At 42.5% G+C, this 19209-nt stretch overlaps 1 protein-coding gene across 1 annotated transcript in view; it reads right to left on the bottom strand.

Moving 5' to 3' along the window:
• The window catches only part of frem2a (FRAS1 related extracellular matrix 2a), a 57193-nt gene extending 44178 nt beyond the window's left edge, over nucleotides 1–13015 (bottom strand). Inside the window, exons 1-2 of the mRNA XM_070983807.1 lie at nucleotides 8044–13015; nucleotides 5314–5403 (exon numbers count right to left, since the gene is read on the bottom strand). Coding sequence (XP_070839908.1) covers nucleotides 5314–5403; nucleotides 8044–13015 — 5062 coding nt within the window. The remainder of the gene's footprint in view (nucleotides 1–5313; nucleotides 5404–8043) is intronic.
• Nucleotides 13016–19209: the final 6194 nt, after the last annotated feature.

Genomic DNA, 19209 nt, shown 5'->3' with positions numbered 1-19209 from the left:
GAGAAGTGAGTGACAGTAAATTCCTGACTGCCGACAGATAAAGAGAATCCTCTCCTGGAGCCAGGGGACGTGTTAGCGTGTGTGTCAGTCTGTGCTGCATGCTGATGTATTATCTGACAATCCGGCATTGATCAGTAACCTTTTGCTGGACAGGTTAACAACAACAAAAAAAAAGGTCAAGGGATTAACCTGCTCCATTTGTGGCTTTGGTGACAGCAAGCTTAAGCCTGTAAGTGTTGGTTTTTTTTTAGGTTCTTTCACATTTAAACTCCAAAGCAGGATTGGGAAACGTTATCACAATCAATTGTGTTTCAGCTTCGGAAACCAAATAAGGCTGCTCTTCAGTTCTAGAAATTCAAGTAAATCCAGACATCTAAAACTGGATTATCCCATTTACATTCAGTGTGTTCATGGCTGACTTGAAATTTCTCAGCCTCTGTGAGTCTTTCTACTGTTGAGTTAAAGAGTTTAAAAGTTATTACAGAAGCAGTTTAAAATTGACTTATTTTTTTCGGGGGCTGATTCCTTTCTTCCATTAGAAAGAAACTCTGCATGTGCATAAATAATTTGCAACACTTATCATTTAACAGAGAGGAGGGCAACACAAGGAGGTCATTTCATCTGAAGTGCTGCCGCTGCTTTTATGAATAAAAAAAAAAAAGGAGCCTTTAGAAGAGAGGGGGGAAAGAAAGCCACAGAGGCACCACAGATCGACACCCAATCAGACATCATGCACAAACAAGACTGATGATAAAAAACTGGAGCCATCGCAGAATAGCCTGCAGTGATAACTGGTCTTCTAACACTTACAAAGGAGAAGTTAGACACAAAGCATTTTGTTATATTCAAGATACATTTGTGAAGACACATAAATGCATGCAATGTGTACTGTGTGCAGTGTAAAATGGGAATGTAGAGGCTGCAGGGGGTGTTTTAGGGGATGTACTGCTGTTGTATCTCCAGATAAAGCAGTGGTATGTCGAGCTGCTCATGGGCAAGGAGAGGTGAGGGTGAGATGAAATGATTCTATTGTAGCAATCAATATTGTTTGCAGTGGAAGGAGAAACATACGGAAAAAAGATGAGAAGAGATGAGCGGTCGAGGGGAAAAACGCTGGTTTGCTCCTCATTTTTCTGTGTGTGAATAATAATCATTTCTATGATATATTGTGCCTGTGAATCATGTACAACGTGCAAATTCATCCAGATTACCCAAAAAAAAGCACGTTTTCTCACTGACTCTCAGTGGAATCTAGCCATGCAGAGACATTTGTCTTTCTTTTCCCACAGGTTTTGAAATATCCATCTCTGGGATTTCCGCTGCTACCCAAATTCAAGGAGGTGAATGGGATTTTGTTGGTGGTGCAAACAGCAAAGAGACATTACATTTAAAAAAATTCATCTGCCGCATCTCTTTCCAGACACAGTGTTCTGGTGATTCTGGATAATCTGCAGAAAAAAAGTGAGATCTGTGGGTTATATAGAGTAACTGTGACATTGCTTTGAGATTTAAAAGTATATTTTCAGTGCTGCTCACCATTCAACTACACTGTATAGTGTCAGTGACAGGGGTCTTAGACAGATATCTCAAAACCTGGACGAATAAAACCAAACTACTTGCACCAATAGAGATAAGTGAGAAAATATGTGATTTTGTAATTTCAATATACTGACCTCTTAAGTAGGACTGGGGCAATTCATTAATCGATTAGTCGAGTAAGTGAAAATAATCAAGAACCACTGGCAATCAATAGATCGTTTAAGTAGTTTCCCAAGCAAAAAAAAAAATCTAGTTCCTCTTCAATTGGAGTATTCGCAGCTGTACTTTCTTAGTTTTTTTTTTTTTTTTCCTCTCCATTGTAATTTGTGCTGTTTTCTGCTGCTCGATTATAACTATCTGAGGATCCCACAGCCAGCGAGAAGCCTGGGAAACAAACTGCGTTCCAGCCTATTACAGTTAACTATAGTGATCCCAGCCTGTCTTAACCTGAGACAGAGGCTGCTTCCTGCTACTCTTCCCCTGTAGATGAGCCTGTAATAGGGCCACATAATTACCAGTGGCTGCCTCGGAGCTCTGCCCAGCTCAAACGCCCAGGGCTCTCATTACCCACAATGCTGCCTGGGCTCTTAAATATCAAACACCTCTTTGTGCTGGAGGCTCCACTGCTCCTTAGCCTACAGCTACCCCTCTGTGCTCTGCTGTGCATGCATCTGTGAGACTGTTTATCTGAGTATGTACTAGTGCACATCTGGGTTAGTGTCTTAACATAATGTATAAATGTAGGTGTACCTGCTTACATGTACATTACTATGTTGTGTTAATGCCCACTTTCTGGAAATTGTAGGCAGGAGGACTTAGTTTGGGGGATCTCCTTTCAAAGGCCTCGGGCCAAGAGCAGAGAAAAAGAAAAAAAAAACTTTACAGCAGCACGGACAATCAATTAGTCAATGTTGCTCCTTTCATGTGCATAAAGAATCTGTTATTCCTCTATGCATTAGCACTTTGTTCTAAGTGCATTAGCACCGCAGTACGAAAAACACTTGAAAAATGGGTCTAGGGCTAATTCACAAAACCATTAGTTCATATTTTCAGACCGAAAGTGTGCAATACATGGCTCTCTTCTTGTGTAATGTGGAGGGCACAGTTAATTGTTGGATGTCAGTGGATACAGCAAAAGGAGAGAATCTCCATTTGAACAGAGGTGTTATATCCTATTGTAACCAAAGAATAAACCCAGCCCTGTCATGTACAAAGTAACCTTGAAAAAAGGCCTACGATCTCGACACTATATGATACATAGTCTTTTAGTCCTGTGATTCACTGAGAAGGAATGGTGTTATTTAACTGGTTTCTGAATGTGAGTGTGAATGTGAGGATTTTCTCTACAAAGTCCATTAAATTTAAATACCCCAATGATGGGCGGTGTACGAGGCTCTACATCAATTGTTCTGTGAGTGCATAGTGTTTCATGCAGTGCCATCAAATCTGATCATACAGGAGGAAAAATGAACAGACCGAGAAAACTGAGAGGCTGTTGCACCTTGTTCCAAACGCATTCTGTGCCTAAAAACACGTGCAATCCTGACACAAGTGCACCTCTTTGTTTAACTGTTCATTTAAGGGAGGACTGCACAAAAAATGGATGGAGCTTGTGTAACAAGTGTGACTGCATCTGGTGGATTTAGTCCTTTTCATATAAATAAGTAGGTGCACATTTGCACCTGTACAGTCAGGTTGTGGTGGAGTTGAGAAAATCTCATTAACCTGTATTCTGACAGCGGACAAAGGAGGAGCACCACTCCATTGTTAGAAAATAAGAAAATGAGAGCAGAAGCAAGTAATAATTAAAGCCTTATCTGAATGTTTAGAAGTATCACCATCACTGCTTTATTTTCTAATACGAAATCCAGACAACCCTGTTTTTCCATGTGCCTGTACTGTGTTGCTTTTCTCAAGGCCAATTGATATGAATACCCAGAGACTTTTGTCAGCCTTGGTAAGAGATAAGATAAGATAAGATAAGATAAGATAAGATAAGATAAGATAAGATAAGATAAGATAAGATAAGATAAGATAAGATAAGATAAGATAAGATAAGATAAGATAACACTTTCTTGATCCCACACTGGAGAAATTAAGTTGTTACAGTATTACAATAAGCAAAAAAACAGAGGCACAGAAGGGTCAAGATAAAAAGTATACAGGATATAGAATATAAAATCAACTATGTGTATGTAGATTATGTACAGATTATAGAAATACTAAATGCCAGATAAAATACTACAGCCCATAAAAAAAAACACTATTGCTATTATTCGTATGCGGAAACTGCCAATGTCATATGTTGTATTGCACTTGAAAAATGCTGTTAGAAAGGACATCGAATTTCACGAGTCTATGTATATGTACAATATGTACAGTTTAGAAAAAATACCGTTGCCAATATGGATAATAAATAGTGTTATTGCACAGTTGAGAAAAAACATAAGACTTTAAAATCGCACAGAAGTTTTGTTACTTCATTAGTGACCGTTTCTGTCCCACTGTTACAACATCTGGATTTCCCTCCGGAGCTCGCTGATCTCGGACAAGTGCAACCGCCTCTTAAGCTCTCCTTCACTCACAGAAATTTGATATACGAGACTCCCAGTCGCTGATTGCTTAATTGGCTGCTGCCTGGGTAAATGGATGCTGATTTCACGCACAGTGCAAGTAGACACATCAAAGAAAATGTACAGAATTTAAAGTGGCCATTTCATGTGCATAAATCAGGAAGTGAATGACAGTTAAAATGCATCAGAGGTTGGTCATAAAACATGAACAGGACTTCTTCTAATCTAGAGGCAAAAAGTTAAAATACTGACATAAGCACAGTTTAGACTGAACAACCTATTTTGATCTTTCATATGTCTTGTGTAGCTTGTATTTTCAATACATGTTGTTCAAAGATTCTTCTTCTCTATGCTGCCAAAAAAACCCTGAGAAATCAGCCTTGCATCAAGACAGAATATGCAGTAATACTACCTGACACATCCTGCAGTCATATTCACAAATTATACAGGCAGTCTCATTAAAGCATTGAACTGTGAAAATGATGTGCGTTAATCTCAGCACCACGAAAATAAATTTTCTATTTTTTAAAGAACTTGGATGCCTTTATCACTTCGCCAGTAAGCTAATGTGATGCAGCATCATTTGTAGTGTACACAGACAAAATAGAGCTTCTGTTGGCCTACACACGTTTTTGTCAGAAATTGATATTCTGACCCGCAACTGCACAGCTGTTCTGAATGGCAGATCGCTTTATAGGCTAATGGTGAATTAAATGAAGTCAGCCCAAATATCAGCCATCTGAAACTGACAGAGGGATGCCTTCCATTTAGCCTGGTGATTGTGAATGAAAGGAACACAAACGTCAAACATTTTCTTTAGACAACTGTTTGTAAAATCTGCCAGGAACAATGGACAAAATTAAACTCCCTATGAGCTGAGATGCTGCTCGATGGCTGACTCGCAGGTCCATCACAGTGTGAGTAATGAGTGATTCTCTGAAGCCTGACATCTGCTGCAGACACTCAAAGAGGAGAGCAGAGTTAAGATTCACCCGAGGAGACGAGTCTAAAGGTTGGAGAGTCCATACCATACCCAAAAAGCGACAGGTTTGATCTTCACCTAAGACAATTTGTATCTATCAACATTTCGTTGAAATGTCATTCGGCAGCATATTCACCACCTTGCTGCTCATGCAGTGTAAAGTCAGCCAGTCAGTCAGTGTAAAAAGAAGCGGCTAAAGGTAAAATGGGGAAATCTTACCATTATCCTCAATGGAGAAATGGAAGAGATCTGAAGTAGCATTTTCTTCTTTCCGTAACACATAGCAGATGTTCAGGTCATCTATATCAGCTGTAACAGGAAAGTAAGTTTAGTCACACAGCCAACAAAAAATCAAAATGGCAAGTAAACCACAGCAACTGTTTTGATGTAATTAATGACAGAATGCTAATGGGGGCTGCTCCGCATTTTAATCTGCAGGGTTACCGTGTCGTGTCAAAGTGAGATGATGCATGATGAAAATTTTAACAATCTCCTAGTTCCAACTAACAGCAAAGTGATGGCTACATTATACATTGTTTATGGAGGAGAGTTGCCCTTGCCAAGATTAAAAATATATATTTCTGACACAATTTGCATTTTAAGATTAAAAAAAAACCATTCATGCTGGCCACAGAAATATCCTCAAACACACTTTGAAGTTGCATTATGGCTTTATGCCTTGTTCAAACACTCTCTCTGTCAAATAATTGTTCAAAGATGGAAGCTGTCCCGCTTCAGCACCATATCAGCTGCAGTAACAGCAGGTCTCTAGTATCACACTGATTCAGTTCCTTATCAGCACTCAGCATGAACAATTTTCTACCAGAGAGAGCATTCTGAAAGTCATGCATCCGTAATCCAGGACGATAAGGCCGCAACCTCAAATCCGAGACAGCTCGAGCTAAACCAACAGAAAACCTTTAAATCCCGAACCTGCCAGCTTTCTGTGTCAACACCCCTGAAAACCAGGTGACAGTGGATCTTTTAATGACAGACGAGGGTAAGAATGTTAAAAACAGGATTGCGGCAAGCGCCTACTCTTCCACAGCTGTTTTCTGAACTTCTCTGAATTACAGGGCTCTGCCTGCATTTTTTTCCACCATTCTCCACAAACGTATATTGCAGTGCAGAAAAATCATCGAGACTGTGAAAGGGCTTGGCCCCTGCAAACCACCTCCTTCAATAATGGATGGCAGAGGAAGGAGGTTCATAAAAGTATAAACCCCTGACTCCTGACTGGGACACATCTTAAACCTCTTAGGTGGCTTCTTGTCATTCTCCGTCTGCCCTTCTAACATGGAGACACAGACAAAAGAAATGCACAGTAAAAGCGTTTTACATGTATATATTATGCAATGATTTTTCTGAGGGCATTGTTCTTCTTTCAGATTACTCTTTATCTTTTCACATTCGTGAGTATCGCTCTGATGGTACAGCAAGACAAGGTTGTTCTCTGGAGTGTTGTGACGCAGCCTTGAACCCAAGGACCTTGCAAATATAAAGTCAACACTGTGAACCAAGGCCACGATGTTCATCAAATATTTAAAGAGAAAGCCTCATGGGATGTGCCCTGGAAATAGGATGAGTAAATAAAGAGCGAGGGATTGTCTCTTTCACCTGACTGATTCTTCTGACGAGCCTGTTTGCTCTCTCTCAGTCACTCTCTCACGCCCCTTCCCTCATTCTTCATTTCTCTCATGCCACCTACACCTCCCCCTCTCCCCTTTTTTCTCCACTTTACTTGCTCACTCTGGCCCCTCTTCTGCCCCTTTGCCTCTCTTTCTCGCCCCGTTCCTGTCTCATCTGTGCCCTTTTTTTTCCAGAGGCTTCAGCCTCACAGCGGCTGTCAGAAGTGTCCATCTCCTGCAGATTGAAGAGCTCTTTTTCACTCTGTTCTCAGCCCCTGTCTGTGCTTGTGCCGAGCTGTGGCAAGAGCAGGTGAATTTTCTTACTTGTTCACATAATTGCCCCAGCATGATATGAAAATAGTGCATTGATTGCATCGCTTTAAACCTCAATCAGAGGCATTGTTCTCTCGAATCTGCATGATCAATAAACAGCCATGCACAAAAGCAAAATGTTGACAAATTCATGGTTCAGGTGGCGAATCTCACTGCGAGTGCTGGCAGTGTACAGAAGCGTATTTTGTTAAGAAGTTTCAGTTACGTGAATATCTGAGACCCACACATTGCAACAAACTGTTTCGAACTGAACTGAACCATCAGAATGTGCTGCAAGTCAAATGCCATCCTGTCACTGAAAGGTCTGCACTGACCTTTTCACATGATCCTCTACCTCGGTCCTGCTTCATTTAACAAACCACTGTAGAGAACATCAGATGTGAACATTCCCCCGAAGATGCCGAAATGATAAATTATTCATCTCTAACCGTCTACAAGACATTTGCGTGAAACATCAGCCTCTAACTTTGGTCTGCTAATTATGATTTGATGAGCAAGGCACATCTAAATCAGGCTCACAAATTAACTATTGAAATTCCCAAGCCTGCACTTGTCACACATATGAATAATTATTACTCCATAAATTAAAATCTTTGGTAGGCAGTGTGAAAAATTAATCAGAACTTAGAGTTTTGCAGTGATTTTTAACTTTAACATTTTTTCTGAGGTTAAAGAGTATCGCACAGAAGGGTAAATCAGCACTTTAAAAAAATGATGTACTTAAAGGCATTTTATGTGATTGACAGTAATGTAATAATTTGTAATAATTGTTATTATATTAGAGAGTGGAATATCCTTTGAGGTAATTTGTTTACCAGACATGACGGATTATATTTTTGTACCCTTTATTTTCTGGAGTCCACTATCAGTCAGCTGGCCACTGAACAGCTCTTAACAAAATTGCTGTCATTTGATTACGCCATCCATGTGCAACATTCACGCAAAGGTCATATTATGACACAGGTGGGTGTTTTTTTTCAGAGCTTACCTTGACTAAATGTGCTGATGGAGTTGTTTCCTTGTCCCAGGTTAATGATGTAACCATGTTCGGGCTGGGTGGTGATGTGGAACACCAGAGAGGCCGAGCTGCTGTCTCTGTCCTCCGCCTTCAGCACTTTGGAGCTGATGGGGAACCCCAGGTGACCCGTGGCCAGTATCTTCATAGAGGGGGCCCCTTTGTTCACCACGATCTGGGGGACGCCGTTGTCAATTGCCACAATGGTGATCTTCATGGTTTGAGGGCGCCGTGTCTCGAACACAGTGTCCGGGAAAACGTAAAAGTCAGTGTGTGTGCCATCGGTGACAATAAAGGAGAAGGAGTCCTCTGAGGATTCGGTCCCGTCGTGTTTGTAGCTGATGAGGTTTTCATTGAGGTCTTGTTTGGTGAAGCTGGTGACGGGCGCGGAGTGGTTGTAGAGGAGTTTACCATGAACAGGCAGCTGGGTGATGGTGAATTTCAGCAGCTGCTCAGATGTGTCCTGGTCCTCAGCAGTGAGCTCAAATGGTGTAATCAGCTTAATCTGCCCTTCTGTGACAACTAAACTATTCACAGTCACAACTGGCTTCTTGTTATCAACATCCACAATAGAGACCCTGAATGTTCTGAAAATAGGATTGTAGCCGTCAGTGACTTCAAACTCAAAACTGTCCATTTTCACCTCATCGTCTGAGGTGTGGATGTAGTATATCTTACTGCCAGCCAGTTGGAGTTGAGTAAAAGACACAATGGGCATCCCAGGAGTGTCTGTACACTCCAAATGGCCTCTGACAGGGGCCCTTGTGATAGTGAACACTAAGTTCTCATCAGGGCTGTTGAGGTCAGTGGTGCTGAGAAGATCTGTGGTCAAAGTCACTCTGCCACCTTCTCTCAGAGACACGCCTTTACTGACCACGTCAGGAAACACCATGTCAATGCTGCCCACGGTGATGTAGAAGTAACGATCAATTAGTGGATTCATTCCGTCTGTGATGTCAAATTTGATCAAGTCTCGAATGCCTTCCTGACCGCTGTGTGTGTAAACTATAAGCCCTGCGTCGACTTCTGCTTGTGTGAAATTCATGCCTTGCGTGATGTTCTCCAGAGACCCGGATGGGATTTTCCTCTGCAGGAGACCCTGACCGGGCCCGAACCGGATGATATACGTGAGCGTGCTGTCATCGGAATCCAAATCTGTTGCTTTGAGCACTTTGTTGTTGATCTCTTTGGTCTCCCCAATTTCCACCTCCAGACCGTCGTTGATTAGCATCCTGGGGGTCTCGTCATCGACAGCAATGATCAAAACCATGGCTGTTTTCTGCACAGAGTACTTTCCATCAGTCAGAGTGACTTCAAAGCTGTCCTCTGTTGTCTCTGAGTCATCATGCTCATAAATAATACTTGATGCCTCCCTAATCTGCTCTAAAGTGAAATTAGTCACCAAAACTGAGCCTGTGGATAGCTGGTTTAAAATGGCACCATGTTTTGGAGGTTTGGAAATGATGAACATCAGCTCCTCAGGTGGAATATCGGCATCAGCTCCATTCAGAATCGGAGTGTCGATGACAATGTTCATCCCCTCCATCACCACTATCTCCCTCAAATAAATCTCCGGCTTTTCATCATTTGCTGGGATGATAACAATTGGAAAGAAATGGTTCTCAGAGAAATTGATGCCATCAGAGCACCTAAATGTGAACCGGTCCTCCACTGGCTCTACCCCTTTGTGAATGCTCTGCACATAGTAGATATTTCCCTCCCTGACGTCTCTGATGGTAAAAGCACTGATAGCTGTTCCTGATCTGGACTTTTCTGACCCTGGGGCGGGTGATATATTTTCCACATAGCCTGTGGTGGGCTGGACGATGATGGTGCAAAGGATATCATCTATCGGAGTGTCATTATCATCAGCGTTCAAGTGCTGAGGGCCAATGCCGTTTTTCTCCCCTTCAGTGACACTGAATTGAATCCCGACTCCAACCTCAGGGGCCTGACTGTCGACAGGAAGGATAGTAACACGAACGTGCACTCCGTTGACCTTGTTGCCACCTATCGTCCAATCATCGGACATGTCTGTCAGAGTCAAATTGAAGCCATCCAGCTGAGAGGCGAGACCTATCTCACCGCCAGTGTGTGCGTACACAACCACACCATTAATTATATCAGCCTGTGTAAAACTAGTGGCAGGCACTCCTTTGACCAATATTTCACCCATAACTGGAGGATCTTCCACAATAAAGGTCAGCTGGAGGTCATCTGTGTCATCATCATGGCCTTGAATGACATTAGTCGTGATTTCTGTGGCTCCGTTTTCCAGCACATCCATATGAGAGCCGATTGTTCCCGCAGGCAGGCTGATGGTTGGAGTTTCATCATCGACAGGCTTTACATTAACTTTGACCGTCACGGTTACAACATGAATCCCATCACTGACATCCAACTGAAATTCATCGCTCACCGTCTCCTCCCCACCATGCATGTATGATATCTTCCCCTCTGAGATATCCTCAAGACTGAACACCCCCTTTTTCTCTAGCTCAGTGAATGCAACTTGGACCTGGCCATGTTTAGGGGGCTGGCTTAGAGTAAAGGTAATCTGTTTAATCTCTGTATCGGGGTCCGTGGTGTCTAGCTCAGCAATACTGATGATGTGCATACCGCGCTCAAAAACAGTGAAGCCAGTGTTGGTAATCTGAGGGGGTTTATTGTTAACGGGCTGCAGGTAGATAGTGAAAGCTCCTTCTACACTGTTCCCAGCCGTGTCTTCAACAGTGTAACGAAACTGCACGACATGGGCTGTAATTCCAAGCTCAACATCCGGGGGGCCGTAGGAGATCTTATGATGGTTAATTTGAGCTTGTGTGAACTCTGTGACCTCTGTGTCAGGGCTGTCTGTCAGAACCAAAGACCCGAACCCAACTGGATTATTTTCGTCTGTATCAATCGGGGGCTGGATAACTGTGTATTTGAGGTCTCGATCCTCAGAATCCAAATCAGTATAGCGCAGAACTTCTTTGCTAAAGTGAGTGAGCTTGTACTCCTGAACGGTCATCCGCAGGGTGGTGCCAGGGAACAGCTCGGGGGGTATGTCATCTATGGGCAAAATCCGAATTATAAACACACTCTCTCCTGACTCATTAGGGGGATCATTGTCATCCTTTACTGTGAACACAAACTGATCTATGACGGTATCTGTGTTGTGAGGACCTGTGTGCTTGTAAAACAACTTCCCGTCAGTGATATCTTTCTGAAGCCACTCTGTCACCTCTTTCTCGTACACTTCGTCCTCAGCGTTGAATTTCCAAGAGGAGGGGTCTTCTGGGGCATCCGACTGCCTCAGGAACACTGTGCCAATAGTAGAAAAGGGAGGAACAATGGTGAATTTAATAGTTGAGTCCTCAGAGTCAATGTCAGCAGCACTGAGCGTGAGGGGAGATATAGGCATCATCTGATTTTTGAATAGCACCAGGCCAGTGTTTGCATTTATAATTGGTGGCTCGTCATCTGTGGGAACGACTGTAATGGGGAAAAGGAATTCTACTTCGTTTATTCCATCGGACATTTTGAAGATAATGTTGTCACTGTACGTGTCACTCCCGTCATGCTGGTACACAACAGCCCCTGTTGTAAGATCAGCGGGCGTGAAGAATTTCCTGTGAGAGCCGAACACCATGAGGTCCCCGTGGCGCAGCCCATCCACCACTGTGATGGTGACGGTGTCCAGGTTGTCTTCATCGCTGATCTCCAAGTTGTGGGCACTGAACAGAGGCCGAGACTGGCCCTCGTACAGCAGCTGGCCTGTGTTCCGGGTCACCACGGGGGCCAGAGAGTTCATTGGCTTCACGACTATCATAAAAGCAAAGGGGTCCGAGACGGCCCCGTCTGTGTCGACCACCTCAAACTCAAGCTGGAAAATCCTCTCAGTGTCAGAGTCCAGGGAGGGGGGCTTGTAAGCTATTTTCAGGTCACGCAAGTCTCTCTGGTAGAAAGACGTGATGGGCAAGTTTCTGTCATCAGTGCTGACTATGTAGCCCTCCTCATATGATAAGGGAGAGCTGATGTTGAAAATAAGCTCATCTGAGTCTGACTCTGCATCTTCAGCAGCCAGCATATCAGGGGTGAGGGCTGTCATGACAAACTGACTGATCTCCATCATCATCATGGACACAAAGCTGGGCTTGGGGGGAGTGTTTTCCTCTCCCTCTTTGATGCGAATCATAAGGTGAAAATACTCCTGTTTCACCAGGTTGCCTTCTTTATCGTGCAGCTCCACCACCATGGGGACATAGTCCCTGTTGGGAGACTTGCGGTCGAACGTGTGCTCATAGCGGATGTCAGCTTGTGTGAATTCATCACAGTCCAGCATTTTGGAAAGTTTCCCCCCATCAATGAGTCTTCCATATCTGGGCAGCGCGCTGCCGCTCGTCAGAGATGTCACCTCACATTTATGAGAGTCTCTGTCATAAGTGAACTCTAAAATCTTCTTATCAATAGGGTTACTGATCCCTTTCAGATTATCGACAATGAGAGGCATGTTCTTGGTGAGTAACTCTAGCTGCGTAAAAACTACTTCAACCTCCATCATAAACGGGATAATAACGGTTTCGGTTTGCGCGTCATACCTGAGCTGCAGCCTCACTCTGTCTTTTGCAGGACTTCTCGAGCCGTAGTGGGAGTATGTCACATCATTGGGACCGAAATCACACGGAAACTTTTTGGGAGAGAGATGCCCCGGTCTCTGTGAGAGCGGGTCATTATCCAGGACGGTGATGCTGCACCGGTCTCCAGGCTGCGTCTGAATCACCAAATCATTGATGGGATCTATGAAGACCGACCTCCCGAAAGGCACACGTATTCCGTTGTTGGCCACCAAGATTGCATCTTCTGAGAGTTCAGATCTCAGCGCGTAAAATAATCCAGTGCTGTCAGGCTGCGCGAAAGCAATACCTGTTACTGAAAAACACAGGAGAAGTCTGTGGAACATCTTGGCAACGGATGTGATCCAAACCATCCGAAAACAATCACTCTGCCAAGATGGTGAAAAATGCTTCTGTCTTTTTGGCTCGATGAGGTAAAAATCCCCAAAGTGTCGGGAGTCCGCTGGATGCCTACGCGGTGACTCCCACGCATCTATCCTTCCGGACGCTCGACATACTCGGCGAGAATAGCGCGCAGGAGTTTTAACTTCAGACACTTGAGAGGCTGCGTAAATGTGCCGCCGCCCATCCCTGCACATATTGGAGGATTTTTGGGGTTTGTTACCTCAGCCTTATCGCCAATGGGCAGTTCAGCTGACAGTCACGGGGAGGCGGGGACTGGAAGATGAGCCGAATTACACAGATGCGCATCATTACATTTAGAGCAATTACTGAGTTTCTTGGGTCACGGCTATTCTTTGTAATACAGGATATAAAAAGGGATTTAAAGGCATTATTGCCCTGAATAACAATGCCCTTTTTAAGTATTGCTCATGAGCACTCTATATTACACAGATCATACAATTATGTCATCTGTGGACATGAAGACACTGATGAAATTGTGAGAAATGTCAAAATTCTAACCCAGAGGGCTGCAGAGATTGTCAGTATTTTCATGCCATGTCTGAGAGAGCAAGTTCACTAAGAGGACTAACTGTGCTGTTACTGCTTTGATGATAAAGGCAGATTTATCCCACTAAAAGGTGGCAAAATGAACGGATTCATTTTAACAATGAAAAAAACAAAAACAAATCTTATGATCATCTTTTGATGAAAGCATTCGTCTCTTTCACTTTAACACAGATAATTTATGTACTAGCAGGCTTGTCTGTCCCAACCTTCATTCACAATAAATTTTTACATCTTCAGAAAATAAAACTCAGGGGCATATAAGACACACACTGGCTATCTGCAAAGTCCTTGGTCCCAGTGTGATCCTGGCTCATTGTTGCATGTCATCTGTCTCCCTTTCTCACACTCTCTCCCTGCCTCTTCTCTCAGACTGTCCAATAACTCTCAAAGAATAATAATAATACTAAAAGCTCACTGATACATATTCAGTGACTACAGATGACTTGGCAGCACATCTTGGTATTCCTTGAGTTCTTGACAACCTTGAGTACAACAAAAATCCATAGAGCCTCCAACCTAACTTAACAGAAAACTTTACTATTGACCTTTTTTTTTTAACCTTTTTTTTGACTATGTCAATGGCAACAGCCCTAACCCAAGAGCAAATGAAAGAGTAAAATTCTATTAAAATATGGATGAGATGTGATACTGGTGATACCCTAAATAACAACACACACATCTCCAGTTTTAGTTTGAATAAGTTGATAGAAGTTTAGTTTAGTTGCTATTCATGTATGCATTCATTAATTTTATTATTTATTTTAATGGGAATAAGCAGTTGAATGTGGGCCTCTGAAACACACTGGCCTTCCCTCAAACAAGAAAAAGATGTTGCACAAATCTCCTATTGTCCAGCAGGCTGGAGAAAGACTGACCCTCTCCTTGTCAGTCTAGGTCAGTAAAATATAATAATGCAAAAACAAAACCCATTCCAAAGTATTGACATAAGCGGCAGCACTGGGATGTGAAATACACATTCAGCTGTCAGGGACCAAAAAAAATGCTGCAAATTGTTTTTTAAGACTAAAGATCTATCCTGCTAGACCTCGGTGGTCCTAGGGGGAAATTTGTGCAGCAAGTTAAAACATCTGTCAAGGCTGAGTCATGAGAGAATAAACCCTCTTTGCTCCCTCTGCTCTGCAAACAGGCTTTTTGATGTGATCACTTCTCTGCCATTGAAACACTTTTGTTGAATATATATATATATTTGGTTCGCTGCTTAGCATTCGTGGAGAGGGATTTGCGGTGGCTTCGGCAACTGTTGGGGTCAGATAAAAAAGCTTGGTTGCTATTGATCAAATACAAGTCAGTCTAAAGTTTGTGCAGTCTGGACGATTACTGGGTACTTTTCAGGAACTTAGATAAGTTGATAAAAGCAGGGGAGAGCATCACTTCCATGAATATATAACAATTCACACTAACACCATCATCAGGCGAATTCATATAGTTGCTATAATCCAAGTGAAGGCTCCATTTCTGGTAACAAGTTTCAAACATGAATATTTTAAAAGTTCCACACTGTTCATACAAACCTGACAGCCTTGAGTCTTTAAAATCCTCATACATAAGCCTGAACCTTAGAAGTGCTGCTTGTGACTACTTTTTGTTCCTGACTCACCACCACCACCACCCACGTGTAAAATGCCAGGTGATTAGAGGGCTTCTACTGCCTTGTTATTTCAAAGTGCATGGCACCCCCTGCTTTTCCAGCTGTCATACCCTTTATGTGTGCTGGAATATTCTTCTTGTGACTTTACATGAGAGAAAGCGTTCAGATACATGCCTGTTAGATCTGCGCCGTGAGACGTGAGTACATTTAGGCAGATTATACTGAATGCCAACGTCTGGGAGACGGAGGCAGCTATGGGCAACAAAGGATGGATGTAAAGATCATTATTAAGTCAACAAAATTAGAGGCTAGTGAACATTTTCACCTGGAACTTTAAGCTGTGACGTTTGTTTCCCACACAATTATTTTCCAAGGAAAACACATAAATAATGACGGCCTGATCAGCACCTGTTTCCAAGCGATTCCCATTATTTGGACTCCCTGGATTTCTGCTAACAAGTGTTTGGTCTGTTCCCATTTGGCTAATTAGCGCCAAATCTCTGTCTCATCCCTGCAGCCCGCTTCTATCACCTACCAGGCACACTGAAACTTTTGGAAAGTCCAGCGTTGGATTTATGACATATTCATACAGTGCTGGATGCGGGGCTCCTTCTGCACAGCAGCTGCTCTGCTGTGATAAGGCCACACATGGAGATTCTGGGGTTTGAGCCTATACGGGACGGTAAAAGATTCCAAACTGTCAGGTAATGAGACAGCATGAGGGTTCGGCAGCCATCAGATTGTTACATTTGCATAACATCTTGGCACACATGCTGCAAAAAACATTCCCTGCTAATCATAAAAGCTAATTTATTTGAATAGGCTTTTTTGTGATGAGCCGGACCCACATTTACCATTAAAAGCCAAATGAATATTCACCGATGTCGTACACATTGTTATTCAGCAGCAGGAGCTCACCAGAGCAGATTACTCTAAATCAGTTTTACATATTTGTGTCATTCTTAAAGTCAATATGAAACTATTATTGCCGTTTGCCCTGTGGCTGCATGAGGCAAGCTGTGGGACGCTCGGTCAAATGGCTTTGCCTGGTTACCAGGAGGAGTAACCATTAAAAAGCCATCAAATAGTCCCAAAATAACCGTTAAGAAAACAATAGAGTCTCAGAGTGAGGCCGAGCCCCCTGAAAATGTGACTGCACTGTACTGAGAAAATTCGTTTGTACACTCTCACCACCCACACACCTTTGTCCCACCAGAATCAAGAGGTGGGAGTTTTAATCTGTGATGTGATGACAAAGCAGGAGTGTGACAGTGAATGTTTGTTTTTTCTCTTTTTTTTTCCCCTCTGGGGACATTTTCTGCTCTCTGCTGATTATGCTTTTGCAGATGTCCAGCAGGGTTCGAGTCCATGCACAGTTCATCACCCTTGGATAAGCTCCTTGTTTTGCATCTTGATTGCAGTGGGTTGGTTGTGTTGCTTTGGGAGAACATGACTCTGTATTTTAAATTAATGACCCATAACTCCAATGAATAATGCACATGTTGTGAATCTATTCACACAGCGAATACATTTAAGGCACAGAAAAGAATTTCCTATGCATATACAGAGAGGTGGAAATAAATCCAGTATGCATTTTACTTGTACTTGAGTATTGTCATTTTATGCTACTTTATAATTCTACTTCACTACATTTCAAATGGAAATGAAACATTTTCACTCTACTAAATATTGACAACTGTATAGCAGTTAATTTGCACGTGAATATTTTACATAAACACATTTGATTGGTGTAAAAGAAGATAGTTTGCACTGCTCGACAGCATATGAAGAAGTTATAATTAGTTTCTACTCAAACAGCTACAATATTAAAATGCATCTTACATATTAATGCATTGAGAAAATTAATCCAGTAATATAACAGGCCAATGTGAGTAATATGAAATGGGCCACTCTGCATAGTAAAATACATTCGATACTGAATTTGTATTTTCACTGAAGTAAACATTTTGAATGCAGGACCTTTCTTTGTATCTGCTCACTGTGTTATCAGTACTTTTACTTAAGTAGAGGATCTGAACACTTCTTCCACCACATCCTCTTGCATGTCCACCACACAGCTGTTACTCTCAAGCTTTCAGCACTCAACATCAATGAAAGGAGCCTTCCTCCTGTCACTCTCCACTCTGTCCTCACTATCTTCATAACCACGCAGAACCTGTTGCTTCTTGAGGCGGCCAACGCATAAAAGGAACAGCTCAACATGCAAAACCACTGATTTGACCACACTGCAAAACCAAGCTGCAATTACTTCTTGTCTGGGTCAGGTAACAGTGTAATGAGAAAGCCCCTTCAACCCCCACCATTACACACACACATTCACACAAGGACATACAAACCATACAGTTTCACATCTGGTCCGTCTTTGTTCCCATATTACAGTCGTGAAAAGTAGGCATTCAGAGGACACACCAGAAACCCTTTTCTCCAAACAGGCATCTCAGCGCCGCCGCTTCTCTGTAATCATCAACACAATGACCGTGTGAGTTTACACAAAGTGCCATTCTGGTAAACGTTTACTGTCTGGTGAAACCGTCAGTTTGTTCCTGTGTCTCACACACTCATTTACATTACAGATGACTGTGCTCATGCAGGCTTTTGCCTTGCAGTTAGGGGAACAAGGATATTATTAAGAATTTGAGGGCAATTGGGTAAATATCTGCTCTTTCTTTTAATCTGTTTCAAGATTAATTGCTGTGAAAACTGTGAGAAAAGACAGACTTTCAGTGATCCGCTTTGCTCCTTTCTGGCCTTTGAGACACGCTCCATTACTTTCACAACTACCAGCTATACTTTTGCAGAATCCCATGTTTCCCAGGTTAATATTCACTGGTGAGACTTTTACCTGAAATTCAGAACTGTTAAGAATTAATGAATTGTTTACAGCTTGTGTGCGAAACCTTTTCCAGCTGGTTGGCTTTGTGACACACCCCTCGCCGAGCGTATTCTCTCTATTTCATGCGATTTCACAGAGGTGATGAGTCTAATAAGAGACAAGCCTGCCACACTCCATCACACATCAGACAAAGCCCTCAGCCCTGCAGGCATTGTCAATTTGCAATGGTTGTTGTCAGCTCTTGTGGCTTGTTCGAGGTGAATTTGTTACAGTACCACTACAACATTTTCTTGTTACTGTGAGTTGTAATAAGAGGAGATAAGAGCAGAAGAGACGACATTTTCAACTAATGAAAGAGTCTCTGCCTCTTGGTAGTTTTTCAAGAGTACCACTTTATTTTTTTTCTATTGCAAAAACCTTTTGGAGTGTAATACAGATAAAAATAAAAGCCAACAGACAAGAAATTAAGCTGTTTCTATTCCTGAGACCAAAAATTCATGAGGAAAAGGGGGAAACTTGTTTAGTATGAAGTTACTTACTCAGGAGATGCAGCTATGAGGCTGTACAAACCCTTTTGGAGTCTCTTGGAGGTTATTTGCTTTCCTACAGTATAACAGAAGAAGCACCTCCATCCCTCTGACTCTGAATGAGGCAGATCAATCATGCAAATGCAGCCATGATGATCCATCTAAACGGCTGAGGTAAAGAAGTGGCGTTATTATTCTTTTTAATAGGCTACTGCTCTCTGGTGGTGAAGAGTGGCAGCAGCATTCCAGGAATCAGCTCATGAGTCAAGTGCTAAAGGTTATCAGGTGCTGACATAAATCAAGTTGCCCTGACAGCTAAATGAGGATCAAGCAGGAACGGATTCAGCCTCAGAACTGAAAATGTGAAAAGTTTTGAGCCGATCAGGCCCGCTAATGTCGTTTTCCAGTGATTTATTTCCACTGATCGTGACACAGCAAGTTTTTCAGGCTCAAGGCTGAGAGTGGTAAACAGAATAAGAAGGTTACCACTTTTTCTGCATGTACAGTAAAGGTATTAAGAAGGATATACTATCAAAGACCTCAGACGATACCACAGGAAATACATGTTTGACCAGCAAG

Source organism: Chaetodon trifascialis, chromosome 16, assembly GCF_039877785.1.
Source record: "Chaetodon trifascialis isolate fChaTrf1 chromosome 16, fChaTrf1.hap1, whole genome shotgun sequence".
In the NCBI taxonomy this organism is placed as follows: Eukaryota; Metazoa; Chordata; class Actinopteri; order Chaetodontiformes; family Chaetodontidae; genus Chaetodon; species Chaetodon trifascialis.
Note: the sequence above shows the minus strand (reverse complement) of the source record. Positions and strands in the feature narration are given on the sequence as shown.